This window comes from Cebus imitator, unplaced genomic scaffold (assembly GCF_001604975.1).
Source record: "Cebus imitator isolate Cc_AM_T3 unplaced genomic scaffold, Cebus_imitator-1.0 Scaffold581, whole genome shotgun sequence".
Taxonomy (NCBI): Eukaryota; Metazoa; Chordata; class Mammalia; order Primates; family Cebidae; genus Cebus; species Cebus imitator.
The window spans coordinates 943,750-961,114 of NW_016107896.1; the positions used below are offsets into that span (position 1 = coordinate 943,750).

General features: G+C 43.8%; 1 protein-coding gene across 6 annotated transcripts in view; it reads right to left on the bottom strand.

The window, feature by feature from the left end:
- The window catches only part of ZNF713 (zinc finger protein 713), a 65,196-nt gene that overhangs the window by 21,555 nt on the left and 26,276 nt on the right, over positions 1–17,365 (bottom strand). For 4 of the 6 annotated variants that reach the window (XR_005197973.1, XM_037734190.1, XM_017516376.2 and 1 more), the window contains exons 2-3: positions 14,794–15,233; positions 14,147–14,235 (exon numbers count right to left, since the gene is read on the bottom strand). Coding sequence is in view for 5 of the 6 variants with exons in the window: in XM_037734190.1 (XP_037590118.1) it covers positions 14,147–14,233 (87 nt within the window). In the remaining variant the exon portion in view is untranslated. The remainder of the gene's footprint in view (positions 1–14,146; positions 14,236–14,793; positions 15,234–17,365) is intronic. The other 2 variants (XM_017516378.2, XM_017516379.2) reach the window with 1 other exon arrangement.

The following is a 17,365-nucleotide window of genomic DNA, read 5'->3' on the forward strand; positions in this document are numbered from 1 at the left end:
AAGACAGCAATAAAGTTTGCTGTACTGACTCTTCCTTTTATAGAAGAGTTCTCTGTAGCATGTGATGCTGTTTTATAGCATTTTACCTGCAGAACTTCTTTCAAAATTGGAGTCGGTCTTTGGTCTTTTCAAATCTTGCTGCTGCTTTATCTAATAAGTTTATGGAATATGCTAAATCCGTTGATGCCATTTCAGCAGTGTTCAAAGCATCTTCACCAGGAAATGATTCCATATCTAAAAACCACTTTTTTGGCTCATCCATAAGCAGCAATTCTGCACATCTGCAGGCTCCACCTCTAATTCAAGTTGTTCTGCTATTTCCACCATACCTGCAGTTTGTTTCTCCATGGAAGCCTTTTTTATTTTAGATGGAGTCTAGCTCTGTCACACAAGCTGGAATGCAGTGGCTCGATCTCAGCTCACTGCAACCTCCGCCTCCTGGGTCCAAGCGATTCTCCTGCCTCAGCCTCCCGAGTAGCTGGGATTACAGGCAAGCGCGACCATGCCTGGCTAATTTTTGTATTTTTAGTAGAGAAGGGGTTTCATCATGTTGGTCAGGCTGGTCTCGAACTCCCGACCTCAGGCAATCTGCCTGTCTTGGCTTCCCAAAGTGCTGGGGTTACAGGCGAAAGCCATTGTGCCTGGTCCCTCCAAAGAAGTCTTAAAAGCCTCAGTCTCATGATGGTTGGAATCAACTTCTTCCAAACTCCTGTTAATGTTGATATTTAACCTTTTCTCCTGAACCACACATTTTTTTTTTTTTTGAGACAGTTTTTGTCACATTGGCTGGAGTGCAATGGCACGATCTTGGCTCATTGCAACCTCTGCCTCCCAAGTTCAAGTCATTTTCCTGACTCAGCCTCCTGAAGTAGCTGGGATTACAGGTGTCTGCCACACCCAGTTAAGTTTTTGGTATTTTTAGTTGAGACAGGGTGTCACCATGTTGGCCAGGCTGGTCTTGAACTCCTGACCTCAGGTGATCCATCCACCTCGACCTCCCAAAGTGCTGGGATTACAGGCATCAGCCACCACGCCCGGCCCACAAATGTTCTTAATGGCATCTAGAGTGGTTAAATTCTTTCCAGGAAGCTTTCAATTTACATTGCCCAGATCCATCAGAGGAATCACTATCTATGGCAGCTAGAGCCTGACAAAATGCATTTCTTAAATTTTGAAAGTCAAAATTACTCCTTGATCCATGGGCTGCAGAATGGATGTTGTGTTAGCAGACACGAGAACAGCATCAGTTTTCTTGTACATCTCCAGCAGAGCTCTTGGGTAACCAGGTGCATTGTCAATGAGCAGTAACTTTTAAAGGGATTTTTTTTTTTTTTTTTGAGACGGAGTTTCACTCTTGTTACCCAGGCTGGAGTGCAATGGCGCAATCTCGGCTCACAGCAACCTCCGCCTCCTGGGTTCAGGCAATTCTCCTGCCTCAGCCTCCTGAGTAGCTGGGATTACAGGCACGCACCATCATGCCCAGCTAATTTTTTGTATTTTTAGTAGAGACGGGGTTTCACCATGTTGACCAGGATGGTCTTGATCTCTTGACCTCATGATCCACCCACCTCGGCCTCCCAAAGTGCTGGGATTACAGGCTTGAGCCACCGCGCCCAGCCAGGGACTTTTTTTTTTCTTCTCCTGAGCAGTGGTTCTCAACAGTGGGTTTAAAATATCCAGTAAACCATGCTTTAAACAGATGCACTGTCATGTAGGCTTTGTTGATCCATTTCTAGAGCACAGGCAAAGCAGACTTAGCATAATTCTTAAGGAACCCGGGATTTTTAGAACAGTATGAGCATTGGCTCCAGCTTAAAGCCCTTAACGGAAGAGTCAGTCTGTCTTTTGAAGCCATGCATTGACTTCTCCTTCTAGCTATTAAAGTCCTAGATTAGGCTGGGCATGCTGGCTCACGCCTGGAATCCCAGCACTTTCGGAGGCACAGGCAGGAAGATCACTTGAGGTCAGGAGTTCGAGACCAGCCTGGCCAACAAGGTGGAACTCTGTCTCTACTAAGAAACAAAAATAAATAAATCAATCAAGTCCTAGATGGCATCTTCTTCCAACATAAGGCTATTTAATTCGCAATGAAAATCTGTTGTTTAGCATAGCCACCTTCATCAGTGGTCCTGCCTAGGTCTTCTGGATAACGTGCTACAGCAGCTACACCAACACTTGATGCTTCACTTAGCACTTTCATGTTATGCAGACAGCTTCTTTCCTTAAACCTCTTAGAGCTTCTAACTTTTCTTCTGCAGCTTCCTTACCTCTTTCAGCCTTCAGAGAATTGAGAGGTAGGGCTTTATTCTGGATTAGGCTTTGGCTTAAAGGAACGTTGCGGCTGGCTTTATCTTCTATCCAATCCATTAAAACTTTCTCTGTATCTACAACACAGCTGTTTTGTTTTCTTATCATTCATGTGTTCACCGGAGTAGGAATTTCATTTTCTTCAATGGCTTTTCTTTCATACATGTGACTTGGCTGTTTGGCACAAGAGGCCAAGCTTTCAGCTTATTTCAGCATTCGACATGCCCTTCTCATTAATCTTAATCATTTTCAGCTTTTAAACAATGTTCAAAGCATTTTTACCAGGAGTAGATACTATCTCAAGGAATTACTTTCTTTGCTCATCCATAGCGGCAAAGGATTCCTGGTTCCTTTCAGTGAAGAATGCAACTCCTCCTTTCTCTTGAACACTCAGAGGCCATTTTAGGGTCATTATTTGCCCTACTTTCAATATTGTTGTGTCTCAGGAAATAGGAAATACCAGGAGGAGGGAGATGGGGGAACAGCCGGTTGGTGGAGCAGTCAGAACACACATTTATCAGTCAAGGTTGCTGTTTTACATGGGTGCAGTTCATGGCACCCCAAAACACAACAATAACATCAAAGATCACAAATTACAGGCCACCATAACAGGTATAACAATAATTAAAACATTAGAAATATTACAAGAATTACTAAAGTGTGACACAGAGACATGATGTGAGCCACACGCTGTTGGAAAAATGCCAACGGGCTTTTCTTGAGGTAGGGTTGCCAAAACCCTCCAATTTGTAAAAAAAAAAAAAAAAAAAAAAAAAAAAAAAAAAAAAAAAAAAAAAAAAAAAAAAAAAAAAAAAGTAGTATTTGCAAAGCACAGTAAAGTGAAGTGCAATAGGCTGGGCGAGGTAGCTCATGCTTGTAATCCTAGCACTTTGGGAGGCTGAGGCGGGTGGATCACCTGAGGTCAGTAGTTCGAGACCAGCCTGACCAACATGGAAAAACACAAACTCTACGAAAAATACAAAACTAGCCAAGTGTGGTGGCTCATGCCTGTAATCCTAGCTACTTGGGAGGCTGTGGAAGGAGAATCGCTTGAACCTAGGAGGCAGAGGTTGCACCACTGCACTCCAGCCTGGGCGACAGAACAAGACTCTGTCTCAAAAAAAAAAAAAGTTTCCGTACAATAAAATGAGATATGACAAATTCATTTCACAAATTAATTTAGGATGTGTTGGAATCATGAAAGTAGGTATCAAGTGGTTGAATCTTGTATAATTCCTTACCAGGTTTTCAAGCTTTGGATGCAAGAGAGAGGATATTCCAGTAGGTTTTTAAAAAATAAGCAACAAAGGCAAATAGGTTGGCAGTAGAAGGCACATAATGTATGCTAGGATCAGAGAATAAGCTGCCTTGCTTCACACAGGGATTCCAAATAAAAAAGGACAACCTCTAAATTTTCTCTATTGTCAATGCTTCTTAAACAGCCTCTTTGTCATAGGAGACACAGACATATATACCTCTCCCTCTTCCCTTACTCCCTACCATGCCCCCAAAATACCCCCACTTCATGGGTACAGTAACTCCTTAATTTTTCAGAACGAGTATGGTGTTCCAAATAAGTGCTTTTCCTGTAAATTAAGATTCAAGGCCAGGTGTGGTAACTCACACCTGTAATCCCAGAACTTTGGAAGGCTGAGGTGGGTTTGATAATTTAACTTTCTAAAATGTATTTCAATTTAGTGACTTAGGCAATTTATAAAGCACTGAGACTTTAAGAAATGAGTTTATCCAAGGTCAAGCAGCTAGTGTTAATAAATTGCAACAGGATTTCATCTTAGCTTTTTTTTTTTTTTTGAGACGAAGTTTCACTCTTGTTGCCTGAGTTGATGGGCAATGGTGCAATCTTGGCTCACTGCAACCTTCGCGTCCCGGGTTCAAGCGATTCTCCTGCCTCAGCCTCTTGAGTAGCCGGGATTACAAGCACCTGCCACCACACCTGGATAATTTTTATATTTTTAGCAGAGATGGGGTTTCATCACGTTGGCCAGGCTGGTTTCGAACTCCTGACCTCAGGTGATCTGCCTGCCTTGGCCTCTGAAAGTGCTGCAATTACAGGTGTGAGCCACGGCACCCAGCCTAACTGACTTCTGTTTTGGGGTAAGTAATACATTAATATGGTATAGTAGCAAAAATATATGATAAAGTATATAATAAGTCTCTCAGGCTTTTCCCCTCTCTGTCCATCCAGCTCCTAGTCTCTACTAGATAATCAGTATTTTTAGCTTCCAGCATATTTTTTTCCAGAATTCTTTGTTACGCACATATGAAGATGCATTCTTATTTGCTCTCATTCATTTTTTCTCAAGGGTAACATATTTTATACAATGTAGTACTGACTCTGGCCTATATACTAAGTTTTTTTAACTTAACAATTAATTCTGAAGCTCTTTCCTCTTTCCATGTCAGACCTATCAGGACATAGCTTCCTCACTACTGTTTTTTTTTTGAACAGTGTTTTACTCTGATGCCCAGGCATGGAGTGCAGCAGTGGTGCCATTATGGCTCACTGCAGCCTCAACCTCCCAGGCTCAAGCAGTCTCCCACCTCAGTCTCCCAAGTAACCAGGACTACAGGCACACACCACCAGCCAAGCTGATTTTTTTATTTTTATTATTTGTAGAGATGGCATCTTGCTATGTTGGCCAGGCTGGTCTTGAACTCCTGGGCTCCAGTGATCTTCCTGTCTTGGCCTCCCAAAAGTGTTCGGATTATAGGCATGAACCACTGTGTCCAGCCCACTATTGTTTTCAAATGTTAAAAATTTTTGACATAATTTCAGACTTAAAATTTGCAAGAAAAATAAGTCTCCTCTCCCCTTTTCTCTAGGTAATTTTTTTAGACTGCTTAAGAGTAAGTTGCAGAAGTGATGCACCTTTAACTATGACTGGCATTTAGTTCCATTTTTTTTTTTAAGAGACAAGATCTCACTCTGTCATCCAGACTGGAGTGCAGTGGTGTAATGTCAGTCCACTGAAGTCTCAACCTTTCAGGCTCAAAGGACCCCCACCTCAGCCTTCTGAGTGGCTGGGACTACAGGCATGTGCCACCGTGCTTTATTTCCTAAAAAAAAATAATTCTCTTATCAAAAGTAAGAAATTAACATTGATATGGTACTGTTGTCTAAACTATCTGCTTACTAAGATTTTACCAATTGCCCTAAAAATGTCCTTTATAACAAAAATATCCCATATGCTGCATTTGGGTGTCTTGTACCTTTAGTCCTCTTTAATATCCAACAGTTCCTGATCCTTTCTTTGCATTTCAAAACACTGACAGTTTGAAAAGTATAGGCTAGTTATTTTGCAGAATAATCCTCAACTTGGGTTTGTCTGATGTTTCATGAACAGATTCACTTTTGGCAGAAACAGCACAGAATTAACGGATTTTTCTCAGTGAACTGTTATCAGGAGGCACACACTGCTGGTTAGTCCCATTACTGGCAATGCTAGCTTTGATAATCTAGTTATGGTACCTACCAATAATTTCCACTAGAAAATTACTATTTTAGGCCGGGCACGGTGGCTCAAGCCTGTAATCCCAGCACTGTGGGAGGCCGAGGCAGGTGGATCACGAGGTCAAGAGATCGAGACCATTCTGGTCAACATGGTGAAACCCCGTCTCTACTAAAAATACAAAAAATTAGCTGGGCATGGTGGCGTGTGCCTGTAATCCCAGCGACTCAGGAGGCTGGGGCAGAAGAATTGCCCGAACCCGGGAGGCGGAGGTTGCGGTGAGCCAAGATTGCGCCATTGCACTCCAGCCTGGGTAACAAGAGCGAAACTCCGTCTCGAAAAAAAAAAAAAAGAAAATTACTATTTTATGCTTGTGGGGAAGTATTTTGAGGCCGTGTAAATATTTCATTTCTCTGCAAACTTTCAACTGCTGTTTTAGCATCCAATGATCATTCTTGCCTGCATTAATTACAAATGGTGCTTTTCTAATTCCACCATTCTTTATACATTATTAGTTGGCTTTAGACTGTGTGAAGACGTTGCCCTTCCTAATGATTTATTTATATTAGTGTGAATGTATGGATCCTTATTTTATGCAGTAAGTTTTAATGTTCAGATTGTCCTAGATTTAACCAGTAGGAGTCTCTTCAAAGTGATTTGTGTCCTTTTGACATGTCTCTCTCATTCTTTAAGCACTTCCTTACTTTTTGGGACAGAAAGGTATTCTTTCAACGTTTATTTTGTGGTTTCCCTGCTTCAAGTCTGGAGTCAACAATTTCTCTAAGGATCCTTGGTTCCTTTCAATGAAGAATGCCATTTCAAAACCAAGATCTGGGCACTTGATCCATGTTACTGGAGTGCCATTGCTTTTAGGTCCCCTTAGTTGTATCTGCACGTGTGTGCATACGCATACACACAATGATGGATGTATATATGAACATGCACACATATATATGTATGTACACACAAAACACACACACACACACACACATATGTACACCTGTAGTTCTATATCCATTTCTGTATGTAGTTACATATATTAAAACCCATGAACTGGCTGGGCATGGTGGCTCATGCCTGTAATTCCAGCACTTTGGGAGGCTGATGTGGACAGATTGTTTGAGCCCAAGTGTTTGAGAGCAGCCTGGGCAACATGGCAAAACCCCATCTCTACAAAAAAAAAGTAGCAGGGCATGGTGGTGCATGCCTGTAGGCCCAGCGACTTGGGAAGCTGACATTGGAGGATCACCTAAGCCCAGGAGGGTGACGCTGCAGTGAGATGTGACTGTGCCACTGCACTACAGCCCAGGTGACAGAGCAAGACCCTGTCTCAAACAAAAAAGCCAGGCATGGTGGCTCACACCTGTAATCCTAGCACTTGGGGAGGCCGAGGAGGGCGGAACACCTGAGGTTGGGAGTTTGAGACCAGCCTGACCAAAATGGAGAAACCCCACCTCTACTAAAAATACAAAAAATTAGCCGGGCCTGGTGGCACATGCCTACAATCCCAGCTTGCGAGGCTGAGGTAGGAGAGTTGCTTGAATGCAGGAGGCGAAAGTTGTGGTGAGCTGAGATCATGCCATTGCACTCCAGCCTGGGCAACGAGAGGGAAACTCCTTCTCAAAACATCACCACCAACAGAAAACACAAACAAACCCAAAAAGCCCACGAGTTCACACGGATATCTCTAATTCTAATCCAACTCCGCAGGGTTCATTCTGTCCCGTCTTCCCATATTTGTAATTCTCTTCTCTGACCATGAGAAAGCTGGCTACCATGATCTACAATGTATTCGCATATTTGTTGAGTCACAGGATGCAAAGAAAGTGGTTGCTAATACATGCCTCTATACAAAAGAAGCCTATACATTAGAGTGCAGCATGTAAAGTTGTTTTGCTTTTAGCCTGAGGGCTAAAGTTCAAATACTTAGGTTCCAAGGGTACTTGGGTTAACTCCTTTTAGCTTTGGCCTCCTTCAGGGTGGTTCTATCAGTCACTTAAAATACAGTTAAGTTCATCTGTTTGTTTCCACCGAATTTCGGGCCCTTTCTCAATCTTTTTATTTTAATTTCTTACTGTATGTGAAACGTGAACATGGTTTCAAAAGTCAGGACTATACAAAAGGCATATTTAGTGAGGTCTCAAACTTCCCTACCTCCCCTTCCATTCCCTCCATTTTCTTCATCCCATTCCCATCCAAGCCCTACAGGTAACCGATCTCATTAGACTCAGGTTTATTCTTCCGGTGTCTTTTTGCTCAAATGAGCAGGTATGTGTATATGTATACTTTTATTTCCCTTTTTCCTTACACAAAAAGTAGCATATCATCTTTTGTGCTTTGCTTTTTTCACTGACAATTTATTGTTTTTTTGTTTTTAGACAGTCTCGCTGTTGCCCAGGCTGGAGCGCAGTGGTGCGAACTTGGCTCACTGACCTCCTGGGCTCAAGCTGTTCTCCTGCCTCAGCCTCCCAAGTAGCCAAGACTACAGGTGCACATTGCCTTTTTTTTTTTTTTTTTTCCCCCAGAGATGAGGTCTCACTATGTTGCCCAGGCTGGTCTTGAAATCCTGGGCTCAGGTCATCCTCCCCACTTGGCCTCCCAAAGTGCTAGAAATACAGGCATGAAACACCAAGCCTGGCCAACAGTTTATTCTGGAAATCCCTCCACTTCAGTGCACAGGTAGCTTCCTCATTCTTTTTTTTTTTGAGCTGCCTCGTAACAGTTTGTGTAAAGGTGCCACCATTTATTTAACTAGTCTATTCACAGATATTTTGGCTGCTTCCTGCTCTTTTGCTATTACAAATAATGCTGCAGTGAATCTTATATCTGTATTATTTTGCAAATGTTGTAAGACTGTAGAATCAATTCCTCAAAATGCTATGTCTGACAAAAGGCCGTATGCATCTCGAAGTTTGATACATATTATCAAAGCGACTTCTATAGGGGTGGTATCAACTTGCATTCTGTAATACTGATCTATCTCTGCATAACAAACTACCCCAAAATTTAGTGGCTCACAACAACAATCATTTATTTTGTTCACAAAAATGCTACATGGGCAGGACTCAGTGGGAACACCTCATTTTTGCTCCACATAGTTTCTGGTGGGGTGGCTAAACTTTGGCCTGTAGCATGGATGGCTCACTCACATGACTTGCAAATTGGTACTGCCCGTCAGCTTTGGGCTCAGCAAGGTCCTCAGTTTCTCCATGTGAACCTCTTCACAGGCTCTATGGGCTTCTCGTGGCACAGTGGCTGGATCCCAAGAGCAAAACTCCCCCAGAGAACCACCCTTGATGACTGAGTCTTGGAAGTCACACAACTTCACTTTCACCACATAAGCCTGCCCAGATCCAAGGGGAAGAAACAGATACCCTCGTCTCTTGATGGGAAGTGTATTTAATCCCATTAAAGAGAAGCCTGTTGGAAGGGAGAAATTGTGCCATTTGGGAGAAATACAATCTGCCATAGTCTACCCTCTGGCTGTGAACATTCACATCCTTCTCACATGCAAAATACACTCATATTCCCCAAAAACATCAAGTTTCATTCCATTATGGCAGTGGCTCAAAGTCCAAGATTGTTTCATCTAAACAGGTCTACACGTAGGTGAAGATCTTGGAGTGGTTTCTTTTTTCTTTCTTTTTTTTTTCTTTTTTGAGATGGAGTCTCATTCTGCTGCCCAGGATAGAGTGCAGTGGCGCAATCTCAGCAACCTCTGCCTCCCAAGTTCAAGCAATTCTCCTGCCTCAGCCTCCCAAGTAGTAGGGATTACAGGCACCTGCCACCATGCCTGGCTAATTTTTGTATTTTGGGTAGAGATGGGGGTTCACCATGTTGGCCAGACTGGCATCGAATTCCCGACCTTAGGTGATCCACCTGCCTCAGCCTCCCAAAGTGCTGAGATTACAAGCGTGGCGTGCAGTTTCTTGAATGGTTTCTCTCTTTCCGATGACCTCCCACCCCACACCTCACAAACATACACTGTGGAGAAGGCAAAGGAACAGCCACTAGGGACACTCTCACGCAAGTAAACAGCAGTTCGCAGCAATTCTAAAATGTAGCGGAGCTGGGCACAGGTGGCCAGTGTCTGAAATGGGGCTCAGGCCTACTTCTTGGGAGCTGTTCCTTGAGATTCTTGTCTCCACACACTGGGCTTTGGTTCTACTGAGTCATCTCTTTTCCATAAGGAGCCTGTGTTTGTAGCTGGGTGAGGTTTTCTCAGCCTGCTCACTGAAGTTTTAGGGTCCAAAAGCCTCTTTTCCTTTTACACTGTCTGTTCCTTCTCATTTAAGCTGATAAAATTGGACTTTCGGCCGTGCGCAGTGGCTCATGCCTGTAACCCCAGCACTTTGGGAGGCTGAACCGGGTGGATCACAAGGTCAGGAATTCGAGAATGCCCAATATGGTGAAACCCCATTTCTACTAAAAATGCAAAAATTAGCCAGGACTGGTGGCATGCACCTATAATTCCAGCTACTCGGGAGACTGAAGTAGGAGAATCGCTTGAATCTGGGAGGCAGAGGTTGCAGTGAGCTGACATTGTGCCACTGTACTCCAGACTGGGCAACAAAGAGAGACTCTATCTCAAAAAAAAAAAAAGAAAAGAAAAAAAGGAAAATGGATAAATCGCCAGGTGTGGTGGCTTACGCCTGTAATCCCAGTACTTTGGGAGGCCGAGACAGGCAGATCTCTCGAGGTCAGGAGTTTAAGACCAGCCTGGGCAACATGGTGAAACCCTGTCTCTACTAAAAATAAAAAAAAAAAAAATTAGCCAGGTGGTGAGCACTCAGGAGGCTAAGACAGGAGAATCACTTGAACCCACGAGGTGGAGGTTGCAGTGAGCTACGGTTGCACCATGCACTCCAGCCTGGGTGATAGAGTAAGACTCCATCTCAAAAAAAAAAAGAATAAACCAAATGAATTTATCCCTTGAAACCCAAAGACCTCAACGCACTAAAATACCAAATAAAAGCTCAGCTCCAGCTGATAGTCTCCGCATTGTCCCTGCTCTTGCTCAAGTTTTATTTTCTGTCTGTAGTGGTCCCGTTTTATCTCCAAACCCTACCTGTTGGTATGAGCACAAATTTTTAAACTATGCCTTTTTCACAAAGGCTTCCCTCACCCCTAGTCTCAGTCAGACTTATCCCTTCTCCCAGCACCTGTTGTATTTGCTGTCTTTTGCATTCACAGCAGCATCCAACAGTACATTTTTTTTTTTTTTTTTTTGAGACAGTCTTGCTCTGTCACCCAGGCTGGAGTGCAATGGCACAATCTCGGCTCATTGCAACCTCCGTCTCCCAGGTTCAAGCAATTCTCCTGCCTCAGCCTCCCGNGTGGCGTGCAGTTTCTTGAATGGTTTCTCTCTTTCCGATGACCTCCCACCCCACACCTCACAAACATACACTGTGGAGAAGGCAAAGGAACAGCCACTAGGGACACTCTCACGCAAGTAAACAGCAGTTCGCAGCAATTCTAAAATGTAGCGGAGCTGGGCACAGGTGGCCAGTGTCTGAAATGGGGCTCAGGCCTACTTCTTGGGAGCTGTTCCTTGAGATTCTTGTCTCCACACACTGGGCTTTGGTTCTACTGAGTCATCTCTTTTCCATAAGGAGCCTGTGTTTGTAGCTGGGTGAGGTTTTCTCAGCCTGCTCACTGAAGTTTTAGGGTCCAAAAGCCTCTTTTCCTTTTACACTGTCTGTTCCTTCTCATTTAAGCTGATAAAATTGGACTTTCGGCCGTGCGCAGTGGCTCATGCCTGTAACCCCAGCACTTTGGGAGGCTGAACCGGGTGGATCACAAGGTCAGGAATTCGAGAATGCCCAATATGGTGAAACCCCATTTCTACTAAAAATGCAAAAATTAGCCAGGACTGGTGGCATGCACCTATAATTCCAGCTACTCGGGAGACTGAAGTAGGAGAATCGCTTGAATCTGGGAGGCAGAGGTTGCAGTGAGCTGACATTGTGCCACTGTACTCCAGACTGGGCAACAAAGAGAGACTCTATCTCAAAAAAAAAAAAAGAAAAGAAAAAAAGGAAAATGGATAAATCGCCAGGTGTGGTGGCTTACGCCTGTAATCCCAGTACTTTGGGAGGCCGAGACAGGCAGATCTCTCGAGGTCAGGAGTTTAAGACCAGCCTGGGCAACATGGTGAAACCCTGTCTCTACTAAAAATAAAAAAAAAAAAAATTAGCCAGGTGGTGAGCACTCAGGAGGCTAAGACAGGAGAATCACTTGAACCCACGAGGTGGAGGTTGCAGTGAGCTACGGTTGCACCATGCACTCCAGCCTGGGTGATAGAGTAAGACTCCATCTCAAAAAAAAAAAGAATAAACCAAATGAATTTATCCCTTGAAACCCAAAGACCTCAACGCACTAAAATACCAAATAAAAGCTCAGCTCCAGCTGATAGTCTCCGCATTGTCCCTGCTCTTGCTCAAGTTTTATTTTCTGTCTGTAGTGGTCCCGTTTTATCTCCAAACCCTACCTGTTGGTATGAGCACAAATTTTTAAACTATGCCTTTTTCACAAAGGCTTCCCTCACCCCTAGTCTCAGTCAGACTTATCCCTTCTCCCAGCACCTGTTGTATTTGCTGTCTTTTGCATTCACAGCAGCATCCAACAGTACATTTTTTTTTTTTTTTTTTTGAGACAGTCTTGCTCTGTCACCCAGGCTGGAGTGCAATGGCACAATCTCGGCTCATTGCAACCTCCGTCTCCCAGGTTCAAGCAATTCTCCTGCCTCAGCCTCCCGAGTAGCTGGGACTACAGGCGTGTGCTATTGCACCCGGCTAATTTTTGTATTTTCAGTAGAGATGGGGTTTCACTGTGTTAGCCAGGATGGTCTCAAACTCCTGACCTTGTGATCCGCCCGCCCTGGCCTTCCAAAGTGCTGGATTACACGCCCAGAGTTTCTTTTTTTTCTGAGACAGGAGTTTCGCTCTTGTTGCCCTGGCGCCATCTTGGCTCACTGCAACCTCTGCTTCCTGGGTGCAAGTGATTCTCCTGCCTCAGCCTCCCAAGTAGCTGGGATTACAGGCATGTGCCCCCATGCTTGGCTAATTTTGTGTTTTTAGTAGAGATACGGTTTCTCCATGTTGGTCAGGCTGGTCTCAAACTCCTGACCTCAAACTCCCAAAGTGCTGGGATTACAGGCATGAGCCACCGTGCCCGGCCAATGCATTTTCAAATATTAGTTGTGTGATATGGGTTTTAAAAAGCCCCCAGGCTGCCTGTGGTGGCTCACACCTGCAATTCCAGCACTTTGGCAAGCAGAGGTGGCTTGAGACCAGGGGTTTGAGAAAAGCTTGGGCAGCACAGTGAAACTTTGCCCCTACAAAAACAAACAAACAAAAATCCCCTTCAATGAGTTTATTGGCTACAAAAGGATAATGTTTATCACATGTAATTGGAGTGACAGAAATCCTCCTGTCGGAAGCAATTGAGACTGGTATCTGATGTGTCAAGCAAAAAGACGGTTAAACTAGAGATCCGTAAAAGAGATCTTAAATATTTTAACTTAAAACATAAATGTGCCTTCATTTTCTCATCTTTGGAAATGAAGCTAAGCCTTTTCTATGAGTGATTTTAAAGACTGAGTGCTCACACCTGAAATGCAACAGTTTCTGTTTCATGAAGCTTGAACAAGCAACTAACATTTGGGAAATAATACTCGTGGAGGAATCCTGAGATTCTAATAAGTTTTCTTCAGTGATTTAGTATTGTTCAGACCTAATTTGATAGCAATTATTTTTTCTTTTTCTTTTTTCCCCACAGACCTTCCAGCCAGAGATGGCAATTTTTAAAAAGTGACAGCATTTATCAACTCTTTCTAAAGCATTTGACTAAACAACTCTCCTTGCACTCAAACTCATCAATGTATACAACGCTGAATCAGATTACAGAATCTCAACAGGCTTAAACAGGTTTTGGAAGAGATACAACAGATGCTTGAGAAACACTAATTTGTGATAGATGTTATCCTCAGGCATACTTAATAATCCCATTAGCTCCAAGCAGTGCTAGGGGCCTGGGCATCAGTCACTGTGTTCACAGACAGAATGTAAGCACCATTTAAATTCTAGTGAGCTATTTTAGGGTGATTAAAAGACAATCCACTGTTCCATTGTTTTCTTCACAACATCCAGCATGGACAAGAATCCATGAAATTGAGTCTGGTGAAAATGCTGGAAGGAGAGAAGAGCTAGAAAGAGCTACAAAGGTAAATGGAAAACATACTGCAGAGAGTATATCATCTGTCACATGAATCTCCTGGGTTCTGGATTTTTGGGACTCAGAACTTTTGAGAAGTGAAAAAATAAAAAGAACTGTAATGGCATTTCAGAGGAGAGAAAAACTGAACTTACCTGGGACCTCACCATCTGTGAGCCATCATTCATTTCTTTCTCCTCCATGTTCTCTTCCTGAGAAAAAACAGCACTCTGAGAAGGCATAACTAGGAAAAGGAGAAGCACCTTGTTAATACATGATATGAAGGCTAAATTCAAATCCTGGAGCTTCTGCTTTGTGTAGACGTGGCAGACACTACAGAGAAGCCCTGTAAGACATAAGCTTAAAGGCTGTGCCGTTTCTATTCCTCTGTGACATTAGGGAATTCAATGCAGAACTGTCTTTCTTCTGTGGTGCAACTTCCCTTGTTGTGGCCTTGGGAAGCTCAGGGGTTTTCAGCCCTTGCTACATACTGGTGAAAATTTAAAAAGAAGCCAGTACTCAGCCCTGACACTCAGAGATTTGGATTTAATTGATCTGGGGTGGGTCTGAGCAACAGCATTTACAATTTTAAAGTTTCCAAGTGACTCTAAGTGTACATGAGAACTACTGGGATAAACTGATGGAGAGGACATTGGTGAGGGCCCATTCTTACTCTTTATCCTCACAAGAAATGAATTCACTCCAACACGTGCACTCCAGAGATCTGGCTCTCCTCTCCTCTAAGGCGATCCCTCTAATATACAAAGGAAACATCACTATTCTCATTTTTCTGAGTGTTTACCTTCCTTTGTGAGTCTCTGGATTTAGTCTTCCACTGGGATTATACCTCTTTGCAGTTCTGAGGTTGTAATGTCACCAAAGCTCTGTGTTCTTCTACATGACAGTCAGGAGATACACCAGCATCAGCAGCTTCAGGATCTGAGGCAGTTCCTGAAAGTTGATTTTCAGTGCCTTATGGGGAACAGCCACTCTCTGGTTCTAAAGGTGCCCCATCTCTGATGACAGCCTCAGGAGCCAGTGAATAGCCACAAGAATGATTTCTGCGCACTCTCAGAATCTTGCCTTGTTCATGCTGAGTTGAGATGTAGGAGGTCTCGAAGGTTGTTATTACCTTTTTTCTCTCTCTCTAAAAGCATCAATTCCTCATGTACACATTTCACTATGGTATTCAAATCTGCATCCTGGCAGGGATCTTGTAAGATAGAATTTCAGGTTGAAGACCTGTAATGAGATACACCAGGGTCAGCAGAAGAAATCCAGCAGTTTCAGCCACCTAGGGGTTTACAAACAAACCATTCATACAGACAGAGCACAGTAAGGTGTGGCGTTCTTTAATCAAAAAGCACTCTTAGAATTTCTCAGATTCACACATTACAAAAGGCAGAGATGTGTACATGTGTCAATGACAACAAATTCAGCCTCAGTCCTTTCCTAAACTTTTACAGAACAGAGAACACATGCTCTTTGCCTAGAGAAAAAGTGATGGTTTTCTTTAGAAAGATGGAAAAACACGTGTTTCATCAACAGAGTAAGACTGTGTTGATTTCCTAATAATCATGAAGGAATACATTTTTTTTCTGTTCACAAAGGTTGACCTGGGAAATCTTTTTTAAAATGGGAGTGGGCCGCGCATGGTGGCTCACGCCTATAATCCCAGCACTTTGGGAGGCCAAGGCGGGTGGATCACGAGGTCAAGAGATCGAGACCATCCTGGCCAACATGGTGAAACCCCGTCTCTACTAAAAATACAAAAAATTAGCCGGGCGTGGTGGTGCACGCCTGTAGTCCCAGCTACTCGGGAGGCTGAGGCAGGAGAATTGCTTGAGCCCAGGAGGTGGAGGTTGCAGTGAGCCGAGATCACGCCATTGCACTCCAGCCTGAGTTAACAAGAGCAAAACTCTGTCTCAAAAAAAAAAAAAAAATACGAGTGATGGAAGTAAAGAAAGAAGCCATTTCTGAGAAGCAATTTTTTGAAAAAGAAAACTGCAGTTCCAGTGAAATGGCCCTGTGAGGTGAGGCAGCCTTTCACGGCCCAAGGCATGGCAACAATCTGATATTTCAAAGCCCTTCACTAAAACCTTTCAAGAGTGAGTCGAAAGCACTTTAAGAACTAGGTTCTTCACTCCCCAGGCATAAGCTTGGGAGAAACCCCACAGTCAGGAGAAGCAGATAGGTTTTTCCCCAAGATGGGTGACTAGAGATGACAGAGCCAGTTCTCCCCAGAAAGAACCAAAGTTACAGGTAAATGACTGTGACCAGAGGGGAAGGCTGAGGGAAGAGTGCTGGAACCTGTCAGAGAACCCACAGGAAGAAGCTAGGGTGCAGTGGAGCTGGGTGTGGTGGCTCACACTTGAAATCCCAGTACTTTGGGAGGCTGAGATAGGCAGGTCATGAAGGCCAGGAGTTTGAGACCAGCCAGGGCAACATGATGAGGCCCTGTTTCTATAAAACATACAAAAATTAACTAGGTGTGATGGCTTGTGCCTGTAGTCCCAGCTACTTGGGGGGCTAAGGTGGAAAGATTGCTTGAGCCTGGGAGGTGGAGGTTGCAATGAACCAAAATCATGCCACTGCACTGAAGCCTGGGCAACACAGTAAGACCCTGTCTCAAAAAACAAAAACCAAACCAAAAAGCCCTCAACAAACCGGGCATCAAAGGAACATACCTCAAAATAATAAAAGCCCCCAGCACTTTGGGAGGCCAAGGCGCGGGCAGATCATGAGGTCAGGAGATTGAGAACATCCTAGCCAATATGGTGAAACCCTGTCTTTACTAAACTAAAAAAAAAAAAAAAATACGTGGGCATGGTGGCACACGCCTGTAATCCCAGCTACTCGCGAAGCTGAGGCAGGAGAATAGCCTGAACCTAGGAGGCAGAGATTGTAGTGAGCTGAGATCGCACCTCTGCACAACAGCCTGGGAAACAGTGCGAGACTCCGCCTCAAAAAATAACAATGGTAAAATAAATAAAAGCCATATATGACAAACCCACAGCCAACATCACACTGAATGGGGAAAAGTTGAAAGCACCCACCTGAGAACTAGAACAAGACAAGGATGCACACTCTCACCACTCCTATTCAACACAGTACGAGAAGTCCAGCCAGAGAAATCAGGCAAGAAAAAGAAATAAAGGGCATGCACATTGCAAAAGAGCAAGTCAAATGACCTGTTTGCTGATGACATAATCTTATACCTAGAAAACCCTAAAGATTTGATAAATGACTTCAGTAAAAGCTTCAAGATACAAATTGGTAGGCCGGGCGCGGTGGCTCAAGCCTGTAATCCCAGCACTTTGGGAGGCCGAGGCGGGTGGATCACAAGGTCAAGAGATCAAGACCATCCTGGTCAA